The 24,080-nt window shown below is 44.5% G+C and overlaps 1 protein-coding gene across 1 annotated transcript in view; it reads right to left on the bottom strand.

Moving 5' to 3' along the window:
* The window catches only part of TGM5 (transglutaminase 5), a 62,442-nt gene that overhangs the window by 24,301 nt on the left and 14,061 nt on the right, over positions 1-24,080 (bottom strand). Inside the window, exons 2-5 of the mRNA XM_073683871.1 lie at positions 16,006-16,185; positions 15,585-15,827; positions 15,181-15,299; positions 795-923 (exon numbers count right to left, since the gene is read on the bottom strand). Of these exons, the coding sequence (XP_073539972.1) occupies positions 795-923; positions 15,181-15,299; positions 15,585-15,827; positions 16,006-16,185 (671 nt within the window). The remainder of the gene's footprint in view (positions 1-794; positions 924-15,180; positions 15,300-15,584; positions 15,828-16,005; positions 16,186-24,080) is intronic.

The raw sequence follows: 24,080 nt of genomic DNA, 5'->3' as shown, positions 1-24,080 counted from the left end.
CTGGCTTCCAGAACTTCTTCAAGAGAAGCGGACAATAAAATGAGTGGAATAGAGTACCAGATAATTTGGAAAAGACATGGTTTGGGGGTGACTTTCCTGGATCAGACTTGTCTATGAGAGTACCAGAGGATTACCTGGAGGGTCCAAGCGTTGCCACTTCAATTAAATCCTAATACAATCAGTCCCCAAAGGTCCAGAAGAATACAACTCCATTTGGAGGTAACACTGGACACCATAGCTTGGTACTAAAGTCAATGTCTTAAAGGATTTGCACACCTCTTTGGGCTTCTTTTTTATATAAATGCATTTATTTTTGTCAAAGCATCATTTTTGTAATTGGGTTCCCTTAAACGTTTTGCACCGTTTGCCTTCTATAGCCCCTGCGTGTTCACTGTATATTGCTGACTGCAGAATGAGTTATCTGAGAGTCCATCAGTAAGCTTGTTCTGATCAGAGAGTTTCTAACTCTTAACTTCCTAATACTCAGGTCCTTGCAGCTGATTTATGACCTCATGGAAGATGAGCTGATTTTTGAGTTCATGAAGGAGGCTATTAGGAGATGTAAAGTCAGGATTAATCAGAAAGAATCAAACAGTTGTATATGAAACTCTACTGAATGAATTCAGCTTTTACATCATCCATTCTTCCATACACGACTTTATTCCTTTCAGTATGCTATATCTAAGTTTTCTATAATGATTTGCATGCAGTCTATAATAAGAAATAATTGTAATATATTTTTATTAAAACATGAAATATGAAGTAAACTGTCCAGAAGTTCTGCACGTACTCACCATAGCACTCACTACTCTGCTTACGTACACAGGGTCGTTTCTGTAAGATAAATCCTTAAATGCATCTTGTAGGTAATTCAGATTCTTGTCGAGAAGCCTTAGGCTGATATCCATGATGTCATCTTCAAACTGCAATCAATAGTCAGTGCGATATTAATCTATAATTCCTCTACTCATGAATGTTCTCTAGTTGATCTGACATGAAATGATTAATGTGTTATATCATTCTGCTTAGAGTTGCTGAACAGGGGCTCCATGGTGCAAAAGGATAAAGAAGGCAAAAATTAAAATGGACACAGAATAAGAAAATAACAAGGCATGTGCCACTAAAATCCTTTAACTTAAAAATACAACAGTACAGAGACCAGGTCCGCGAGGTAACAGGCAATTTATGTATGCACACTCTTCCTCTAGCCTACCAATGTCATGACATAAGCAGCCTATATGCATATCATGAGCGTCAGGTCTATGACAACCATATCCAAACATCATCCTGTCACTGAGACCTAATGGCCACATGGCGTTTACTCTCACGATCCATTTAGTTTCTATCTGTAATAAGATTTCATGATGATCTCCGCTTCTCTTTAATTTTGACTCTCACTCAATGATGGCACAGCGGAGGACTTCTGGAGAACCATAATGGATCTCTCTAACATGATGTAACATCTGTGCCAGTTCCTGTCCCTTTTGTTCCTGCTTTATCAGCTAGGTGGCGCCATGCCTTGGCTGAGGGTGATGCATGAAGCATCAGTGCTGTTTAATTCCTGGGACTTTTGGTGCCGCTAATTAGTGTAGGCAGGATTAATTGTATGGTTTTGACTACTCCTTCTTGAGAACCCTGGGCGGGGCAGCATGCTGTTTAATCCCCTGGGTCTCTGACTTGCACTGCCAGACAGTTAGTTTTTGCTACCTGACTTGTGATCTTGTTCTTACTTGCAGTGTCTTCCTGATTCCTCCTGTTTTCTGACCTGGGCGTGAATTTTGACCATCATCTTGATTCTGTTCCTGATGTGACCTTTCAGCTTTTACCCTGCTTGGCGACCCTTCCTACCTCTGGTTCACTCCTACAGACCCCAGCCCTTCTGTGGAAGCAATCCAGTGGACAAGGTGGTAAGACCAGATCCCTGAATAGGGGGGTAAAAGGGTGAAGGTCAGGGTTTCTGTGGCATTTTGCTTGTGCCAAGTCTGTCCGAGGCTGTCTTTTTGGAGCTGTGCTCTGACAGCAATAACACATGACTTATTTAACGTGGGGTGTCTATACCTAAGAAGTTGGAATCGAGATATTCTCTAAAGCATTTACGCATACATCTTATCGTTTTATCTATTGTCGTTTTACTTAAGTAAAACTGACCATCTAATATATATAGATAATAATTTATATAGCGTGTATATAACGTGTCCTGTGTAGGTTTGTAACCTAATACTGCCACCATTTGATTGGATGACTATTTAACACGTTACGGCATTTATACATTTGAGCAAATAGAGGGGGACTTGACACCTAATTGATTATACTGTGGATGACACTGTGGACTGCACTTACCAATCATTGGAGTGGGGCCTGAGTGAGAACGATGCTGTACCACCCACTCACTAGTTTAGTGGGCAGCGGTTCCTGCTACGCTCGCAGTCAGTGCCCACATCGAGGCGCTGTACAGGTAATGTTGGCCCTGGGTATTTTGTGCATTCGAAATATCTGATGCATTTGCATTACAACTATTATTCCTAATTCCATTAAATAATTTTCAGGAGCATGGATATTTCTACACATAAACAGATTAAAGTCATTGTCCTGGGACAAGAGCTCTGCCCTTAGGGTGCATTCAGACATCCGTGTGAATATTGATATGCTGGCCTTTTTGTATTGGACAGCACACAGACCCACTGAGTACGTTCTTATTTTGATCCTCAGTATCAGATCAGAATAGGACATGCTCTCATTCTCGGATCTGTCATTGTTATGGATGTTTGAATGGATTGTGAGACTCTATTGGTCCGAGTGCTGTCCGATAATAAATCGGATGTGTGAATGCTGCCGTAAGTGGATGCATATTCTATTACCGATAACCTGCTGGGATGAGCTATCTACAAGTCATAGCATATACAATATATCTCTTTTACAGCTTATACATTTTTGCACTATGTGTGACACTCCTCCTATATATAAGTAGTTGGTCTTTATATTATATTTACAAGATAAGCAGAAGCCACATTTATATTTCCTTTTGGAATTGTATTATTGAACCAAATGTTTTGGGGCCAATCAAATTTGCTCTTCACCAACATGTTTTTTACATCATGGTTACTTCCAAATGTAAAAGTTTGCAAGCAGCTATCACCTTTAAGGGGTTCTTCTCAAGTTGTCTCTTGAGCACCTCAGAGCTATGTAGTCTCCTGATTGCTTATGTAGGGGGAGGGGGAGGCAGTCCTCCTTGACTGACAGTTCTGAATCAACAGTTGCTACATTAAAGTTTAGGACAGTGATAGATGTGATTAGTAGAGATGAGCGTTGTTCTACTCGAACTGTTCGCCAATCTCAAATTCGAGCTGTTTTGGGCGGTGTTTGAGCCGTTCGGCGAACACGAACAATTTGAGAAAAATTCGGCTGTTCGAGGTTATGTTCGATAACTGTTCGTGCACCAAAATCATAACTGGATTTTTTCTCAGTAATGATGAAAATTAATGTTAATACGCAGTTTGAGTGTACAGCGGGGTGGGGGGAGGGGCAGGGGATGGATCTCTGCAGGAACAATGAAGATCTCCATTTTTTTTTCTCTTTCCCGCATTTGCAGTGGGGAGGTGCAATCTGTCAGCCTATCAGCAGCGCACACACGGAGCGAAGTGCTTTTTTTCACACAAGCAAGGGCATGTGTCATTGGCAGTGTATGTCACATGTCCTTGCCCTATAAGACCAAGCCATTTTCCCCGTCGCCACCATTTTCTCACTGCTGCAGCTGCGTGTTAGACGGCACCGCTGTTGCTGTGTGCGCTATACCTTGTTAATTTCAAGCCAATTTTCGCACAAATATACAGATAGCTTGGGAGTAGGGAATAGTTGTGATTGCAGTCCTTTTAAGGACTAGGTTACAGCATTTCCTACGACTTTTATCAGGGAGGTCTGTGCTCTTAAATAGATAGGTTGTGGGAGTAAAGACTAATTGTAATTGCAGTCCTTTTCAGGACTAGGTTACATCAGTTCCTATCAGTTTTTGCCAGGCAGGTCTGTGCCAGTGCTGTGCAAGTTTTTTCACAGCATTTGGCTGAATCTAGCAAAGCTAATCCTTTTTGGCCTATTGCAGAGTGTGTTAGTCAGTGGAGTAGCCTATCTGTGTTGCAAGATATAACACCTGTGTATAGAATACCAATTTTTTTACTGCACCTAGTGAAGTAAAATCTTTTGGGCATAGCATCATTCTATTAGTCCATCTATACTGACCTCCATCAGGTTGCAAACTGAATATAATTTTTTTCTGCATCTAGCTCTGAAAAAATATTTGGGCTTCTAGCAGTGTGTGGGACTTGGTCTATTAGTCCATCTATACTGACCTCCATCAGGTTGCAAATTAAAAATAATTTTTTTATTCATTTAGCTCTGAAAAAATATTTGGGCTTCTAGCAGTGTGTGGGACTTGTTCTATTAGTCCTTCTATACTGACCTCCAGCAGGTTGCAAATTGAATATAATTTTTTTCTGCATCTAGCTCTGAAAAAATATTTGGGCTTCTAGCAGTGTGTGGGACTTGGTCTATTAGTCCATCTATACTGACCTCCATCAGGTTGCAAATTAAAAATAATTTTTTTATTCATTTAGCTCTGAAAAAATATTTGGGCTTCTAGCAGTGTGTGGGACTTGTTCTATTAGTCCTTCTATACTGACCTCCAGCAGGTTGCAAATTGAATATAATTTTTTTCTGCATCTAGCTCTGAAAAAATAGTTGGGCTTCTAGCGGTGTGTGGGACTTGGTCTATTAGTCCATCTATACTGACCTCCATCAGGTTGCAAATTAAAAATAATTTTTTTCTGCATCTAGCTCTGAAAAAATATTTGGGCTTCTAGCAGTGTGTGGGACTTGGTCTATTAGTCCATCTATACTGACCTCCATCAGGTTGCAAATTAAAAATAATTTTTTTCTGCATCTAGCTCTGAAAAAATATTTGGGCTTCTAGCGGTGTGTGGGACTTGGTCTATTAGTCCATCTATACTGACCTCCATCAGGTTGCAAATTAAAAATAATTTTTTTCTGCATCTAGCTCTGAAAAAATATTTGGGCTTCTAGCAGTGTGTGGGACTTGGTCTATTAGTCCATCTATACTGACCTCCATCAGGTTGCAAATTAAAAATAATTTTTTTCTTCATTTAGCTCTGAAAAAATATTTGGGCTTCTAGCAGTGTGTGGGACTTGTTCTATTAGTCCTTCTATACTGACCTCCAGCAGGTTGCAAATTGAATATAATTTTTTTCTGCATCTAGCTCTGAAAAAATAGTTGGGCTTCTAGCGGTGTGTGGGACTTGGTCTATTAGTCCATCTATACTGACCTCCATCAGGTTGCAAATTAAAAATAATTTTTTTCTGCATCTAGCTCTGAAAAAATATTTGGGCTTCTAGCAGTGTGTGGGACTTGGTCTATTAGTCCATCTATACTGACCTCCATCAGGTTGCAAATTAAAAATAATTTTTATCTGCATCTACAGTACCTCTGAAAAAATATTTGGGCTTCTAGCAGTGTGTGGGACTATTTGTATTAGTCCATCTATACTGACCTCCATCAGGTTGCAAATTCAAAATAATTTTTTTCTGCATCTAACCCAGCCAATAGTTTTGGCCTAATACCACAGTTTGGCCACTCAGCTCTGCTCGGTTACCATCCATTGTTTTTTTGTGCAAACAACTCCAGAGTTGTGAATTAGTTAACCACCAAAATGAGTGGAAAAAGGCCTGCTGCTGGTGGAAAGGGGAATAGGCGTGTTGGGAAGGGGAAAAAAGGTTGTGTCCGTGGGGTAGGTGTTAAAGCAACAGTAACATCTGCAGAAGAAAGACCATCTTCCAGCCAAACTAAAATGTCTACTTCTTTTAGCGGACAATGTGATAAGATCCCTTTCTTACGGCCACGCCAATCGCTACAAATTCCAGATGAGGCACAAAAACAGCAGGTGCTTCAACGGATATCAAGTGCTCCTTTAAGTGGGCTCTCCTCCACATCAACTTCAACATCACAAATACTCCAGTCCTCAAAGGTGTCACCCAAATCGCACTTGCTTCCTCACAGCTCCCAAATCTCCAGCTGCCCGTCTGAGTATGAGGTAGAACAGATGGTTGAGTCTGCAGAGCTGTTTACTCATACTATAGCCTGGGAATCAGAGGTCGACTCCAGCGCTTCTGTGAATCCAGACGAGGAAATGATCTGCACTGATGCCCAGAATCTTTATGAGTCGGATCCAGGACCAGACGCAGAAGGTTCTGACCATAATGTAGACCCTCATTCCCAAACTGTAACTCCTGTTGGTGGAGACAATGAGGAAGACGATGATAAGACTCAAATACCTGATTGGAGCGACAACTTTAGTTTTTTGTCAGGGCAGGAACAGGTTGGCTCTGAGGACGACGGGTGTGATAACGCACAGGGTGATGATGATGAGGTCGGAGATCCCACTTACTGTCAACCCACAGTCAGCCAAGAGATGAGGTCAGCAGAGGAGGTGGAGGAAGATGCTAGTGACGACGAGGTCAGGTTGCGCCTTCCTGGACAGAGACGTAGTACTGGAAGCACGTCAACAACTGCATCCTCAAACACAACTCTGCCTCTCACCACAAGTCGTGGTGGCTCTTCAGGTCGCATGGGTGCTAAGCCTTGCATAGCCTGGGCATTTTTTCAGATCGATAAAGATGACCCAACTCGTGTTATCTGTAACATTTGTCAGCAAAAGCTAAGTAGAGGCCAAAAAATACATAGTTTGAGTACTTCATGCATGAACCGGCACATGGACATGAAGCATAAGTTGCAGTGGGAAGCTCAGTGTGCTACAATGCGGCCTAGCCGGCCGGGCCAATCACCGTCTGCCATATCTTGTGCATCCGCGGCCTCTTCATCCTCTGTGACTGGGGGGACAGCAGTCACACCTGTTTTGGGGTGCAGACCTGCCACCTCTTTACCCGCAACAGCCAGCGTGATTGGCAGGTCATCATTTTCTTTGGAGGTGGTAACAGCAGCTGGTGTTGAGCGCTGTCCGACATCGATAGCACCACCTTTGGATCAAGGCAACCTAACATGTCCGCCTGCATCTTCCTCACAGACCGGCAGTTTGCCGGGGACACCCTTATCAACCCCGTCTAAGCACAATAGCCAGCCCTCGGTCCCTCAGATGTGTACAAGTAAAAGACCATTTACTCCTAGCCATGAGAAAGCTAAGAGGTTGAATTTCACCATCTGCAAGCTCTTGGCTACAGAAATGCTGCCTTTCCGCCTGGTGGACACAGAGGATTTTCGAGACCTTATGTCCGTCGCAGTGCCCCAGTACCAGATGCCCAGTCGGCACTACTTCTCAAAGAAAGGTGTGCCTGCGCTCCACCAGCATGTCGCACACAACATCACCGCTTCTTTGAGATACTCTGTGTGTGACAGGGTGCATTTCACCACAGACACTTGGACGAGTAGGCATGGACAGGGGCGTTACATGTCGCTGACTGGGCACTGGGTAACTATGGTGACAGCAGGACAAGGGGCTGCTGTCCAAGTCTTGCCGTCCCCACGAGTTGTGCGTCAATCCTCTTTATGTCAAAGTTCCTCCACTGCTTCTGCCTCCTCAACCTCCTCTCGGTCTTCCACCTGCACCCAAAGCCTGTCTGGTCATGCCACAAGCTTTCTAACTGCGCAGAAGGGATCCTGCACACCTCCTTACTATGCTGGCAGTAGGGCTCAACGTCATCAGGCGGTTTTTACATTGAAATGTCTGGGAAATGTGAGTCACACAGCTGAGGAGTTGTGGTCAGCTCTGGAGAACCAATTTCATGAATGGTTGTCTCCACTGGACCTGAAACCAGGGAAGGCCGTGTGCGACAATGCTGCAAACCTGGGTGCGGCCCTTCGCCGGGGCAATGTCACACACGTGCCTTGTATGGCTCACGTGTTGAACCTGGTTGTCCAGCAATTTTTAGCCCACTATCCCAGACTAGATGGCCTTCTGCAGAGGGCACGGTCGCTGTGTGCTCACTTCCGCCGTTCGCATCCCGCAGCTCAGCGACTTACATCTCTACAGAAGTCGTTGGGCCTGCCACTTCACCGGCTAAAATGCGATGTGCCTACCCGGTGGAATTCAACTCTGCACATGTTGCAGCGACTGTGGCAGCACCGACAAGCCCTGGTGCAATACGTTCTGACGTATAGCCTGGGCCAACGAGATTCAGAGGTGGGGCAAATCACGCTGGAGGAGTGGTCTCAGATCAGGGACCTATGCACCCTTCTGCACAGTTTTGAAATGGCGACGAAGATGTTTAGTGCTGACGATGCCATTATCAGCATGACTATTCCGGTGATTTACATGCTGGAGCACATGTTAAACAGAATTCGGAGTCAGGTGGTGGCACAAGAGGAGGTGGAGGAAGTAGAGGAGGAGGAGTTGTATGCGGAAGGGCTAACATCTGCAAGGTCCAGACGGTCGGCAGCACCAAGGCGGCAGGCATGTGAGGGTGGGGGAGATGGTTTTACCAGGGCGCATGGTAGCAGCCAAACTAGTGAGGAAGGTGCAGGAGCCCAGGAAGAAGTGGAGGACGAACTGATGGAAGACTCATCAGATGAGGGAGACCTTGATCACATTTCTGTTGTGCGAGGTTGGGGGGAGAGGACAGAGGAAGGAAGCATGATTGTTACCTTGCCACCAACACAACAGGGACTTGGTGCTCCTGGATGCGCAACACACATGAGTGCCTTCTTGCTGCACTACCTGCAACATGACCCTCGAATTGTGAGAATTAGAAATAATCCTGACTACTGGGTTGCCACACTGTTAGATCCCCGGTACAAAAGTAAATTTGCAGAAATTATTCCTGCCATAGAAAGGGATGCACGCATGCAGGAGTATCAGCAGAGACTGTTGCAGAATCTTACATGTGCTTTTCCACAAAATACCAGTGGTGCACGTAGTGAATCTCACAGTTCCAACTTGCCAACCGTGGGACCGTCAAGTGTTCAGCACTCAAACCGTAACAGAACCACAGTATCTGCTGGTAACATCAATTTTGCGGAATCATTTCACCACTTTTTTAGCCCATCCTTTGCAAGGCCACAGGAGACAAGAAGTCTGACACATAGTCAACGCCTAGAGACGATGGTACAGGAGTATCTCCAAGTAAACATTGAAGCCACGACTGTGTCACTGGACCCTTGCTCTTTTTGGGCTTCCAATCTGGATAAATGGCCGGAGCTAGCCACTTACGCCTTGGAGATCTTGTCATGCCCCGCAGCCAGCGTTCTGTCTGAACGTGTGTTCAGCGCTGCTGGTGGTGTGCTGACAGATAAGCGCACGCGGCTCTCCACTGATAATGTAGACAGACTCACGTTCATAAAGATGAACAAATCATGGATCCGAAATGACTTTTCTACCCCTGTGTTATCCTGGAGAGAGTAAAAGCTTGATGATTGGTTAAAATCACCCTACCAACCGTTTTAAGCTTTCAAATTACTAATCATGTTTATCTGTATCTTGACTGGAAAATAATTTGGGCTTTGTAGCAGTGTGCAGCACTGATCCTATTAGGCCATCTATACTAAAGCTTCACCAGATTTAAAATTAAAAATAATTTTTAGCTGCATCTAGCCCGGAAAATAATTTTGGGGCTCCGAGATGCGCAAGGCACATAAGTGCCTTCTTGCTGCACTACCTGCAGCATGACCCTCATATTGTCAGAATTCGAAGTAATCATGACTACTGGGTTGCCACACTCTTAGATCCCCCAAACTTTTCGATCAACCTTTTCATTTTAATAAAGACCAAAAAAATGGTCATTTTTGAAATTATAAGCATTAGCAGGTTGTTAGAAACTGAAATCAAACAGTTTTCAACTCAAAACTTTATTCTAGGTGATGTTACATTTTCACATAGGACCCCTTGTTCGAAAGGAGCTTCTTAACTCTCTCGTCCATTGAATTTGTCAGGTTTTGGATGGTTTCTGCTTCAATTGTTTTGCATGAGGACAGAATACCCTCCCAGAGCTGTTGCTTAGATGTGAACTGCCTCCCGCCATCATAGACACTCCTTTTAATGATGCTCCAAAGGTTCTGAATGGGGTAGAGGTCAGGGGAGCATGGGGGTCACACCATAAGTTTGTCCCCTTTTATGCCCATATCAGCCAGAGATGCAGATGTTTTATGTGCAGCATGAGATGGTGCATTATCATGCAGAAAAATGATCTTGCTGTGAAATACACGGTTCTTCTTCTTGAACCATGGCAGGAAGTGCTGTTTGAGAAAATCCACATACATTATGGAGTTCATCTTTAGCGCCTTCAGGGATCCTAAAGGGGCCTACAATCTCTCTCCCCATGATTCCAGCCCAAAACATTACTCCACCTCCTCCTTGTTGGCGCTGTAGCCGTGTTTGCGTGGGGTGTCCATCAACCAGCCATCCTCCACTCCATCCATCTGGACCATCGAGCGCTGCACGGCACTCATCCGTGAACAAAACAGTTTTGAAATCAGTCTTCATGTAATGTTTGGCCCACTGGAGCCGTTTCTGCTTGTGTGAAGTGGATAGAGGAGGTCGACAGGATGGCGCATGCACAGCTGCAAACCTCTGAAGGACCCTGCATCTTGTTGTTCGGGGGACGTTGGAGGCACAAGCAGCTTCAAAAACTTGTCTGCTGCTATGACAAGGCTTTTTTGCCGCTGCTCTTTCAACCTGACGTAATTGCCTGTAGGAAAGAGTCCTCAATTTGCCCTTATCAGCACGCACACGTGTGTACTGTGAATCAGCTACATACTTCTTGATTGCCAAGACACTTCATCCTGATCATCGCACAATGTTGATTGTAGTCATGCCTTGACCTAAACACTCCACAATTTGTTGCTTCTCAGCAGCCGACACATCCTTTTTCTTTCCCATTTTGGCAGAAAATGTAGGCTGCTTAATAATGTGAGAGAGCCTTCTTAAGTAGTCTTGCCTTTCATTGGACACACCTGCCAAACTAATTAGCACAGGTGTCTGCAATTGCTTACAGTGATATAAAGAGCCCTGACACACATCACCATCAATGAGTTTAACTGACAAACAAACAAATTCTTCCCTTATCACTCCTAAACACTTTTTGTATAATAATTTGGAACGCAGTGTACATGTGCTTTTCCACAAAACACCAGTGGTTCACGTAGTGAATCTTACAGTTCTAACTAGCCAACCGTGGTCTGTATGGAGTTGTTCAATAAAGGGCCCAAAATTAAGATAACATAGATGGGAGAGGTCTCTATGAATAGGAATTCCTAAGTATTTGATACCCTGTGAGGGCCAGGCAAAGGGAAAGTTGGACTGGATGGAATCCTATATGGATTTGGGGAGGGAGACATCGAGGGCCTCAGACTTCGCTGCATTGATTTTAAAATTTTACCATGTAACAAAGTGATCTATTTCAGCCATAACAGCATGGATGGATATATGTGATTGAGTGATATATACTAGAACATCATCAGCAAATAGAGAGCACTTGTACTCGGTGCCTTCCACCTCAATCCACCTAATATTGGGGTTATGGCGAATTGATGAGAGCAGGTGCTCCGTCACTAGGATGTATAAGAGAGGGGACAGAGGACATCACTGCCTTGTCCCATTGGTGATTGTGAAAGGTGATGAAAATGTTCTGACGCACCCCCTGGGCCTTGGGACACCCGGAGCCGGACCCTTTTTGGTGGATGCTGGTGGTTGTAGTCTTCGTGGCGGCGACCCAGTTCCGTGGCTCAGGGCGGTCAAACCAGTGGCGGAACTATTTATGTGGTTTTCATGTTTAAATGTCCGACTACGCCACCCGTGGATTGCGGTCAGAGTGAACCGCCGCTACAGGGCAGACCACTGAGGCTGGTGTTGTGGGTGCAGCAGAGCGTAGCATAACTCCCCACGGGAGGAGTATAGCCTCAGGGCAGTGTATGCGGAGGATGGGGGTGATGGTGCAGGGCAGCAGCAGTAACGACACGGAGTCAGTGATGCAGTTCAGGGCCTTTACTCACAGTTCTTATTATCCAGACCACGTCTGCAGGTAACGGCTGCCCACGTCGTACTGTGCTCACCAGGTGAGGGGCTCAGACAACTCCCAGATAACTTTGGAGCACTTCACAGGACCCCCTTTGTGTGTCCTTTGTCTGGCCTTTCTTACCAACACTTCTGTCCGGCTGCCTCGGGCCTCCTCTTGGTAAACTTGGCGCCAGTTTCCCTGACCCTATGTGGTGCCTTCCTAGCGGGTGTAGCGAGGGGCTGCGCCACATAAAATGTCAGAGCCTCCGGTTTCTAGCTGAGGGTCGTTTCCTGCCTCCACTAGTTCGGGGACCGGTCTCCCCCTTTGGCCTGACCCCTCCACGCAGGTGGATTCGGGCGTGCGGTGGCGACTCGCCCGTCCGCACCCCTGGGATCCCTTCATTCCTCGTTCCTGGAGCCTTCTCCGCTCCTCTTCCTTCCTTCTCCCTCTTCCAGGCCTGGGCCTCTGTTACTAGGCCCGCCTCCGGAGCAGAGCTCATGCAGAGCCCCTGCTCCCTGCCACTTCTGCTCAGACTTCTCTGCACTGAACTAAGATGGTGCCCACCTTTTATACTCCCTTCTCAATGCACCCAGGAACTGCTTCCTCCCTGCTCCTGCACTACAGGGTTCCCCTTCCTCAGTGTTCCCTCCCCCCACTCCAGCCAGGGACAGGGACTGTCGTGCCCATCTCAGGGGCATATTGGTCGCCCTGCCCCACGGCAATGTGGTGTAATGCATGCAGGTGTCGGGTCCTGATCCACACTCCATCCTTACCTGAGAGTGAGATATCACACCTCTGGGTGAGGTGCAATACGTCTGTAGCAACCGAGCCCTCAGGGTGCTACAGTTCCATTTATCTTCAGCCTAGGTGACGTATTGCGATACAGGGCCGTGATTTTGGCTATAAAAGGGTCCCCTAGACCCCTACCCCAAGCTTTTTAAGAGAATCATATATGGCGTGCCAGGAGACTCTATGGAATGCTTTCTCAGCATCCAACGAGAGTATCTAATTACAAATTTTTAACTGCATCTAGCCCTGGAAATACTTTGTGCCTAGTAGCAGTGTCTGCTAGTGAGCGGATTATCCCGGCTGTTAAGCAAGCTGCACCACCTGTAGTTTAGACACTTAATTTTTTCAAAGGAAATGCTTCGGGACCATGGGATACTTAGTGAAGAGCATCAGGAGGCACCCCAAGGCATAGGGGCTGGGACTGGCAGTAGGATGCCTTGCGGTGGACAGCCGAGCTCGATCCTTATAAAAGCTTTTTAACTGCAGCAGCTTTAGTGGACGCTACTGGAGCTAGAATTACCGCGGCTGCTGGCATGAGACTTGCCCTCCAATAGATCCTTGTAAATGGATTTAAAGTGTATTCATTCAAATTAGAGAGACAATTTAAATTAAAAAGCTTAGAGCTGCCTCCACCACAGGGGGGCTCGCTCGACCCACCAGCGGACAGGCACCAGTATTGGGAGAGGGGGGCTGGCCGTCAGGGTTCACCGCGGCTCTGGCACAAACCCGGCGACACGGAGGTGACACGGGCAGGAGCGGACTGGCCGTGTCGGCTTCTCACTTTTTGGATTTTAGAAGGGCATGACATGCCTATATCTGTGTCTCCCCCTCCTTTTACTCCTCCACCTCTTTTATTTTCGCATGACTATATGTACTTGTCACTTTTCCATGTGTTAGTTATGTCTTCTGAGCAGTTTGTCAGCTTTTGGACACCTTTGAAGGTGTTTTCTATGTGTTTCTATGTGTTTTTGTTTGCCTGCCATTGGTTTTAACGGTGTTCGAAGGTGTTCGACGAACAGTTCGACGAACAGTTCGGCGAACACACGGGTGTTCGACGAACCGAACCGAACTCGAACACTACGGGGGTGGCTCAACACTAGTGATTAGGACAACTGCTCTGTACGCCGCTGATGGTGGAACCTCAGTGGTCAGGTATGGGGAGGGTGTGGGTGGTAATTTTGTAGTACTGATAACAGCTTAGGAGTTGAAAGGGTGGGGGAGAGAAGTGAGCAGCTAACTGCTGTATAGAAGAACTGACTAGGAAATTAAAAGTTAACTTCTTTCCTAGAATGTAACTACTGTGGACCTGGGACATACATAGAAATCATGGGGCCCCATAGCAGAAGTTCTAATTGCCCCCCCTCCAAAAATCTGTGGTGTCACAGAAAAGCATATCTCACAACTTTGCCTAGATTCCCCTTTCATTGCACCCATAAGGTATCTATCTCTATAGCTATCTACTACTCTGAAAACTCATTCTCAATCTCTATAGCTATCTACTACTAGGAGAACACCTTCTCAATCTCTATAGCTATCTACTACTCGGAGAACACCTTCTCAATTTCTATAGCTATCTACTACTCGGAGAACACCATCTCAATCTCTATAGCTATCTACTACTCGGAGAACACCTTCTCAATCTCTATAGCTATCTACTCCTCTGAGAACTCCTTCTCAATCTCTATAGCTATCTACTACTCGGATAACACCTTCTCAATCTCTATATCTATCTACTACTCGGAGAACACCATCTCAATCTCTATAGCTATCTACTACTCGGAGAACACCTTCTCAATCTCTATAGCTATCTATTACTCGGAGAACACCATCTCAATCTCTATAGCTATCTACTACTCGGAGAACACCTTCTGAATCTCTATAGCTATCTACTACTCGGAGAACACCTTCTCAATCTCTATAGCTATCTACTACTCGGAGAACACAATCTCAATCTCTATAGCTATCTACTACTCGGAGAACACCTTCTCAATCTCTATAGCTATCTACTACTCGGAGAACACCTTCTCAATCTCTATAGCTATCTACTACTCTAAGAAAACCTTCTCAATCTCTATAGCTATCTACTACTCTGAGAACTCCTTCTCAATCTTTATAGCTATCTACTACTCTGAGAACACCTTCTCAGACATTCGGAAGAAGTGAGAGAGCAGCTGCAGCTCTGACTTCTTCCGGATGTTTTATTTGTCTGCAGACATTGTTATGCCACGGTGCCGACGCCACTGGAATGGCACCCGCACCGGAGGTGAGTATACGTGTTTATTTTGTTATAAGGGGAAAACATGGTGATTGAGAAGGGATGTCCGAGTAGTGGACAACCTCTCTAAGTAAACAATTAAAAGAAATAGAAAATATATTAATTACCTGTCCGTAGTTCCAAGGGCAGGAAGAAATCCAGTTTTCGTTCCCCTGGTACACAAATCCATAGTCATTCATAATATATTCTTGCCGCTTGGATTCATTATCCAGAAACACATCATCATCTATGAAATTGAGGCATAATATTAACATACAGACATGTAATGCACATCACCACTATTGGTCAAGAAGCACATACATTGGAGCCTTTCCACACCATCATTACCTCATTTTAGGTTATTTCCTTAAAAAATGCAATATCTAAGTATGGAGTCTTGTCTATAGGCTGTGTCAGGTATTGCCCTTTTATTAAATAAGGTCCATGTAATATAAGGGCCATGGATAAGAAGGGCTCTTTTTCTGTTTTTTTTTTTCAATACTTTTTCTTATACTGCCTGTATTTGCCATACCTGCACACCATGGATTGAATAGTACCACAAATGTTCCAAGCTTATAGCTTGTGGCTTTGCTTCCTTTGGCGATATGGGCTTTTAGAGTATATTGCCCTATTATGGCATTTGATGAGGGCATGATGACCACCGACATGGAGTTGGGTCCATTGCTTTCCACTGCTGCACTCCATGCCTTCCTTATTAAAGCTTTTCTTATTGGGAATACTGCTTTAGTTCCAGAAGCTGCATCGGGCCATGGTCCTGTTAATACAAAGCGGGTGCATAATATGTGTTAGGGAAGAACAAAGGAACAATCCTCATTAAAGTTCAAAGGTGCCGTAACAACCCTTTATTAGTCATGCGGTAGCTTTGTTTTCATAGTAATATTTATTTTGTAGAGCATTGACTGCTTCCTAAGGATAATGTTTCAGTCACTTACCAGTTTCCACTGAGAAGACAATATTATCTGTTCCCTCCTGAAATTCTCTTGCTTTGAATTGTAAGGCAATTAAAAATGGCTGCCCTCTGCGAATGATGAGGCGATTGTCACTGATTTCTTCTGTATGATGAAGTGAATTGTTTCTTTGGCTCTGCAAATCGCAGAAGGCAATTTCAAGTGCTAGGTAAAAAAAACCAAAAATATATTAGACATTAATGTTATGAACATGTAGTCTAGCACATTACTTTGGCAAGGAACCAGGTACAGTACTCTCAATTTTAGCCTGCACCTTCTGTCTAACGATTTAGATGTCACGGTCACTAGTATTGGTCATACAGATATAGAACCCGCCATATCAGCATGACATATACCATACATCAGTCATGGTGAGCTTTATGAAAAGCTATAGATGTACTCCTAAAGAGAACCCATCAACTCTACTGAAATATCTGTTTCAGTAAAAAATTGCTTTCTCTATGAAATAACAGTTCTGGAGCAATTTTTCCCATAAAACTGGGTCGTGCAATTCCTATGTTATTTTTCCTGAATATTTATGAGTACATTGACAACTGGGCATTACCATTCTCTTGTTAAAAATGCGTGTTCCTACACCGACTGCCAATGGCATTACTGATTCGATGGTGTCAAACTTTTTAAGGACACATCCAACAGAGTTGCCAACCTACTATTCTATTTTTTTCTGGACAACTGAACCAAAATTTACAGAGCGCCCCAAATTTTTAAGAATGTTTGTCACACCCCTTAATAAAGTTTCACATCCTGATAAAGATCATGCCCCCAGACATGTCCAGAATAAGAGTAAATATTGAGAATTACACTCAGTATACTGTACTGTGCAAAGGTTTTAGGCAGGTGTGTAAAAATGCTGCAAAGTAACCATGCTTTCAAAAATATTTTTATCAATTTGCAAAATGCAAAGTGACTGATCAAAAGTGAAATCGAAATCAGCTCAGTATTTAGTATGACCACCCTATGCTTTCAAAACAGCATCAAAGCATCAATTCTTCTAGAATTGGCAGGGAGGTTCCAAACATCTTGGAGAACTAACTACAGATCATCAGTGGATGTAGGCTTGTGAAAATCCTTTCTCTTCATGTAATCCCATAGTGACTTGATGTTAAGATTGGGGCTATGTGGGGGGCCATATCATCACTTCCAAAACCCCTTGTCCTTCTTTATTCTAAAGGTAGTTCTTAATGATATTGGCTGTATATTTGGGGTTGTTGTCCTGCTGCAGAATATATTTTGAGCCAATCAGAAGCCTCCCTGATGGTATTGCATGATGGATAAGTATCTGCCTGTATTTCTCAGCATTGTGGACACTATTAATCTTGACTAAATTCACAAATCTATTTGCTGAAATTCAGTCCCAAACTTGGAAGGAACCTCTAAAATGCTTCACTGTTGCCCACAGACACTCATTATTGTACCACTCTCCAGTCCTTCAGTGAACAAACTGCCTTCTGTTACAGACAAATATTTCAAATTTTGACCTTTCCATTTCGAGTACCTGCTGCTATTTTTCCTGTAACACCTCGGCTTCTTTGTTTTTGAATAGTGTAGCCTTGTTTCCATGTAGATTATATGTTTTTGGTTGCAATTCTTCCATGAAGGCCACTTTTGGCCAGAATTTTCTAAACAGTAGATGAGTGTAGCTGGGTCTCACTTGTTGCTGCCAGTTCTGGGCTGATGGCACTGTTGGACATCTTCCAATTTTGAAGCAAAATAAGCTTGTGTCTTTCATGTGCTGCAGTTTACTTGGCTGACCACTATGTCTCTAGTCCTCAACAATTGCTATTTATTGGCGTTCCCAAGGCTGAGAAATACATCCAGGTACTTATCTATCATGCAATGACATCAAGGTGGAGAAATTATGGGCTCCAAATTTATTCTGCAGCAGGGCAACGGTCCCAAACATACAGTCAATATCAATAATAACTATTTTCAACATAAAAAAGAATAAGAAGTCCTATAGGTGATGATATGGCCTGCATCGAGCTCTGATTTCAGCATCATCAAGAAGATCTGTGGTTTGTTCTACAAGATGTTTTGGAACAACCTTCCTGCTGAGTTCCTTCATAAACAGTGGTCAAGTGTACCTAGAAGAAATTAATGTTTTGATGCAGTTTTAAAGTAAGTCACACCAAATATTGATTTGAGTTAGATTTCTCTTTTGGTCATTTACTCTGTATTTGATTAATTTATAAAAATAAACCATTAGTATTCGCTGTTTTTTTTTTTAAAGCACTCTTACTTAGCAGCAATTTTTCAACACCTGCTTAAAACTTTTGCACAGTATCGTGTATATATATATATATATATATATATATATATATATATATATATATATACAGTACAGACCAAAAGTTTGGACACACCTTCTCATTTAAAGATTTTTCTGTATTTTCATGACTTTGAAAATTTTACATTCACACTGAAGGCATCAAAACTATGAATTAACACATGTGGAATTATATACTTAACAAAAAAGTGTGAAACAACTGAAAATATGTCTTATATTCTAGGTTCTTCAAAGTAGCCACCTTTTGCTTTGATGACTGCTTTGCACACTCTTGGCATTCTCTTGATGAGCTTCAAGAGGTAGTCACTGGAAATGGTCTTCCAACAATCTTGAAGGAGTACCCAGAGATGCTTAGCACTTGTTGGCCCTTTTGCCTTCACTCTGCGGTCCAGCTCACCCCAAACCATCTCGATTGGGTTCAGGACTGGTGACTGTGGAGGCCAAGTCATCTGGCATAGCACCCCATCACTCTTCTTCTTGGTCAAATAGCCCTTATATATATATATACAGTGTTACATGTGTTAATTCATAGTTTTGATGCCTTCAGTGTGAATGTACAATTTTCATAGTCATGAAAATACAGAAAAATATTTAAATGAGGTGTGTCCAAACTTTTGGTCTGTACTGTGTATATATATATATATATATATATATATATATATATATATATATATATACAGTACAGACCAAAAGTTTGGACACACCTTCTCATTTAAGATATTTCTGTATTTTCATAACTATGAAAATTGTACATTCACACTGAAGGCATCAAAACTATAAATTAACACATGTAAATTATATACTTAACAAAAAAGTGTGAAACAACTGAAAATATGTCTTATATTCTAGGTTCTTCAAAGTAGTCACCTTTTGCTTTGATGACTGCTTTGCACACTCTTGGCATTCTCTTGATGTGCTTCAAGAGGTAGTCACCGGAAATGGTTTTCACTTCACCGGTGTGCCCTGTCAGGTTTAATAAGTGGGATTTCTTGCCTTATAAATGGGGTTGGGACCATCAGTTGTGTTGTGCAGAAGTCAGGTGGATACACAGCTGATAATCCTAATGAATAGACTGTTAGAATTTGTATTATGGCAAGAAAAAAGCAGCTAAGTAAAGAAAAACGAGTGGTCATCATTACTTTAAGAAATGAAGGTCAGTCAGTCCGAAAAATTGGGAAAACTTTGAAAGTGTCCCCAAGTGCAGTTGCAAAAACCATCAAGCGCTACAAAGAAACTGGCTCACATGAGGACTGCCTCACGAAAGGAAGACCAAGAGTCACCTCTGCTTCTGAGGATAAGTTTATCTGAGTCACCAGCCTCAGAAATCGCAGGTTAACAGCAGCTCAGATTAGAGACCAGGTCAATGCCACACAGAGTTCTAGCAGCAGACACATCTCTTCAACAACTGTTAAGAGGAGACTTTGTGCAGCAGGCCTTCATGGTAAAATAGCTGCTAGGAAACCACTGATAAGGACAGGCAACAAGCAAAAGAAACTTGTTTGGGCTAAAGAACACAAGGAATGGACATTAGACCAGTGGAAATCTGTGCTTTGGTCTGATGAGTCCAAATTTGAGATCTTTGGTTCCAACCACCGTGTCTTTGTGCGACGCAGAAAAGGTGAATGGATGGACTCTACATGCCTGGTTCCCACCGTGAAGCATGGAGGAGGAGGTGTGATGGTGTGGGGGTGCTTTGCTGGTGACACTGTTGGGGATTCATTCAAAATTGAAGGCATACTGAACCAGCATGGCTACCACAGCATCTTGCAGCGGCATGCTATTCCATCCGGTTTGCGTTTAGTTGGACCATCATTTATTTTTCAACAGGACAATGACCCCAAACACACCTCCAGGCTGTGTAAGGGCTATTTGACCAAGAAGGAGAGTGATGGGGTGCTGCGCCAGATGACCTGGCCTCCACAGTCACCAGACCTGAACCCAATCGAGATGGTTTGGAGTGAGCTGGACCGCAGAGTGAAGGCAAAAGGGCCAACAAGTGCTAAGCATCTCTGGGAACTCCTTCAAGATTGTTGGAAGACCATTTCCGGTGACTACCTCTTGAAGCTCATCAAGAGAATGCCAAGTGTATGCAAAGCAGTCATCAAAGCAAAAGGTGGCTACTTTGAAGGACCTAGAATATAAGACATATTTTCAGTTGTTTCACACTTTTTTGTTAAGTATATAATTCCACATGTGTTAATTCATAGTTTTGATGCCTTCAGTGTGAATGTACAATTTTCATAGTTATGAAAATACAGAAAAATCTTTAAATGAGAAGGTGTGTCCAAACTTTTGGTCTGTACTGTATATATATATATATATAAATATATACAGTGGGGAAAATAAGTATTTGATACACTGCTGATTTTTCACGTTTTCCCACCTACAAAGAATGGAGAGGTCTGTAATTGTTATCGCAGGTACACTTCACCTGTGTACAGACAGAATCTTAAAAAAAATACAGAAAATCACACTGTACGATTTTTACATAATTAACTGTATTTTATTGCATGAAATAAGTATTTGATACAATAGAAAAACAGAATTTAATATTTGGTATAGAAACCTTTGTTTGCGATTACAGAGGTCAGACGTTTCCTGTAGTTTTTGACTGAGTTTGCTCACAGTGCTGCAGGGATTTTGGCCCACTCCTCCATACAGATCTTCTCCAGATCTTTCAGGTTTGGGGCCTGTCACTGGGCAACATTGAGTTTTAGCTCCTTCCAAACATTTACTATTGGGTTCAGGTCTGGAGACTGGCTAGATCACTACAGGATCTTGAAATGCTTCTTACGGAGCCACTCCTTAGTTGCCATGACTATGTGTTTCAGGTCATTATCATGCTGGAAGATCCAGCCACGGCCCACCTTCAATACTGAGGGAAGGAGGTTGTTGGCCAAAATCTTGTGATACATGACCCCATCCTTCCTCCCTTCAATATGGTGCAGTCGTCCCTTCCCCTTTGTAGAAAAGCACCCACAAAGTATGATGTCTCCCATACCATGCTTCTCGGTTGAGACGGTGTTTTTGGGGTTGTACTCATCCTTGTTTTTCCTCCAAACACAACGAGTGGAGTTGGTACCAAAAAGTTCCATTTTGGTCTCATCTGACCACATGACCTTCTCTCATGCCTTCTCTGGATTATCCAGATGGTCATTGGCAAACTTCAAACATACCTGAACATGTACTGGCGAGTGCAGGGAGACTTTGCGTTCCCTGCAGGATTTTAATCCATGACAGCGTATTGTTTGAGACTATGGTCTTAGCTCTCTTCAGGTTATTAACCAGATCCTCCCGCATAGATCTGGGCTGATTCCTGACCTTTCTCAAAACTAACAGGTCTGTGAGAGCCAGAATTCTTGCTGGTTGGTAGGTGATCAAATACTTACTGTATTTCATACAATAAAATGCAATTAAATTATTTAAAAATTATACTATGTGATTTTCTGTCTTTTATTTTTAGATTCTGCCTCTCACAGTTGAAGTGCACAGAGTATCAAATACTTATTTTCCCCACCATGTGTGTATGTGAATATATATATATGTGTATATATATATATATATATATATATATATATATATATATATATATACTAGATGGTGGCCCGATTCTAATGCATCGGGTATTCTAGAATAGGTATGCGGCCGACCGGGCGCAATCAGCAGAGCTGTGTTTAAATTTGGGGCCAAAATCGCTGATTGGTCGCGTTCGGCAACTGCGACCAATCAGCAAAGCGGTGTTTAAATTTGGCGGCAATATAGATGATTGGTCGCGGGCGGCGGCCGCGACCAATCAGCGAACCGTGTTTGTGAGGACTGGAGAGCATGTTTAAATTTGGCACCAAAATCGCTGATTAGTCGCGACCAATCAGCAGAGCTTTGTTTAAATTTGGCGCCAATACTGCTGACTGGTCGCAGCCGCCGACCGCGAACAATCAGCAGAGCGATGCAGAGCGGGGTTTAAATTTGGCGCCAAAATCGCTGATTGGTCGCCGGCCGCGCCCAAACAGCAGAGTGTTGTTTAAATTTGGAGCCAAAATCGCTGATTGGTCGAGGCCGGCGACCGCGACCAATCAGCAGTGCGGTGTTTAAATTTGGCACCAAAATCGCTGATTAGTCGCGACCGCGACCAATCAGCAAAGAGGTGTTTAAATTTGGCGACAATAGTGCTGATTGGTCGCGGCCGGCGACTGCGACCAATCAGCAGAGCGATGCAGAGCGGGGTTTAAATTTGGCGCCAAAATTGCTGATTGGTCGCCGGCCGCGACCAATCAGGAGAGCGGTGCTTAAATTTGGCACAAAAAGCGCAGACTGGTCGCGGTCGGTGGTTGCAACCAATCAGCAGAGTGAGGTTTACATTTGGCGCCAATACTGCTGACTGGTCACGGCCGACAACCGCGACCAATCAGCAGAGCGGTGTTTAAATTTTGCGCCAATACTGCTGATTGATCTCGGCCAGCGACCGCGATCAATCAGCAGAGCGTTGCTTAAATTTGGCGCCAATCTCGTTGATTGGTCGCGGCTGGAGTCCGCAACCAATCAGCACAGCGTTGTTTAAAATTGGCACCAATCTCGCTGATTGGACGCGTCCTGCGTCCGCGTCCAATCAGCACAGCAGTGTTTAAATGTGGAGCCCAAATCGGTGATTGGTTGCGGGCAGCGGCCGCGACCAATCAGCAGAGCGGTGTTTAACTTTAGCGCCAAGATCACTGATTGGTCGGGTGTGGAGAGCGCGACCAATCAGCGAATCGTATTGGTGAGGAGCGGGGAGCGGAATCGTATTAGTGAGGACCGGGGAGCGCCGCTGCCTGTGCGGCTACTTCCGCTGCGAGAACCCGGGACATGAGCGGGCGCTCGGAGCAGAAGTATCCCAACCCGCAGCGCCGCTCCCCGGTCCTCCCTTCACGCCCTAGCCGCATGGATGTCAGCGCCGCTATCTGTGCGGATAGTTCCGCTGCAAGAACCCGGGACATGAGCGGGCGCTCGCAGCAGAAGTGTCCCGACCCGCAGCGCCGCTCCCCGGTCCTCCCTTCACACCCTAGCCGCTGATGTCCCCACAGTATCCGCATGGTGTTACAAAGATCCAGACATTTGTGTTAAAAATCGCTGATTGGTCGCTGGCGCTGCCCGCGACCAATCACCGATTTGGGCGCCAAATTTAAATATCGGCCGCGACCAATCACCGATCTTGGCTACACATTTAAACACCGCTGTGCTGATTGGTCGCACACAGCGTCGGCGACCAATCAGCACAGCGGTGTTTAAATGTGGAGCCAAGATCGGTGATTGGTCGCAGCCGATATTTAAATTTGGCATCCAAATCGGTGATTGGTCGCGGGCAGCGCCTGCGACCAATCAGCGATTTTTAACACAAATGTCCGGATCTTTGTAACACCATGCGGATACTGTGGGGACATCAGCGGCTAGGGTGTGAAGGGAGGACCGGGGAGCGGCGCTGCGGGTCGGGATACTTCTGCTCCGAGCGCCCGCTCATGTCCCGGGTTCTCGGAGCGGAAGTATCCGCACAGGCAGCGGCGCTGACATCCATGCGGCTAGGGTGTGAAGGGAGGACCAGGGAGCGGCGCTGACATCCAGTTGGTCGCGGCCGCTATTTAAATGTGCCGCACAAATCGGTGATTGGTCGCTCATCTCCCGGCTGCATCTCCGTCCCGCAGATGGGTCCGGCGGTCAGGTTCCTTCTGCTGTTGCCGGCCGGGAGATGAGCGCCTCGCGGCGCTCATCTCCCGGCTGC

Source organism: Phyllobates terribilis, unplaced genomic scaffold (genome assembly GCF_046119375.1).
Source record: "Phyllobates terribilis strain yellow unplaced genomic scaffold, ASM4611937v1 Scaffold_5__5_contigs__length_657084704, whole genome shotgun sequence".
NCBI classification, from domain to species: domain Eukaryota; kingdom Metazoa; phylum Chordata; class Amphibia; order Anura; family Dendrobatidae; genus Phyllobates; species Phyllobates terribilis.
This window is presented reverse-complemented; position numbering and strand designations above follow the sequence as displayed.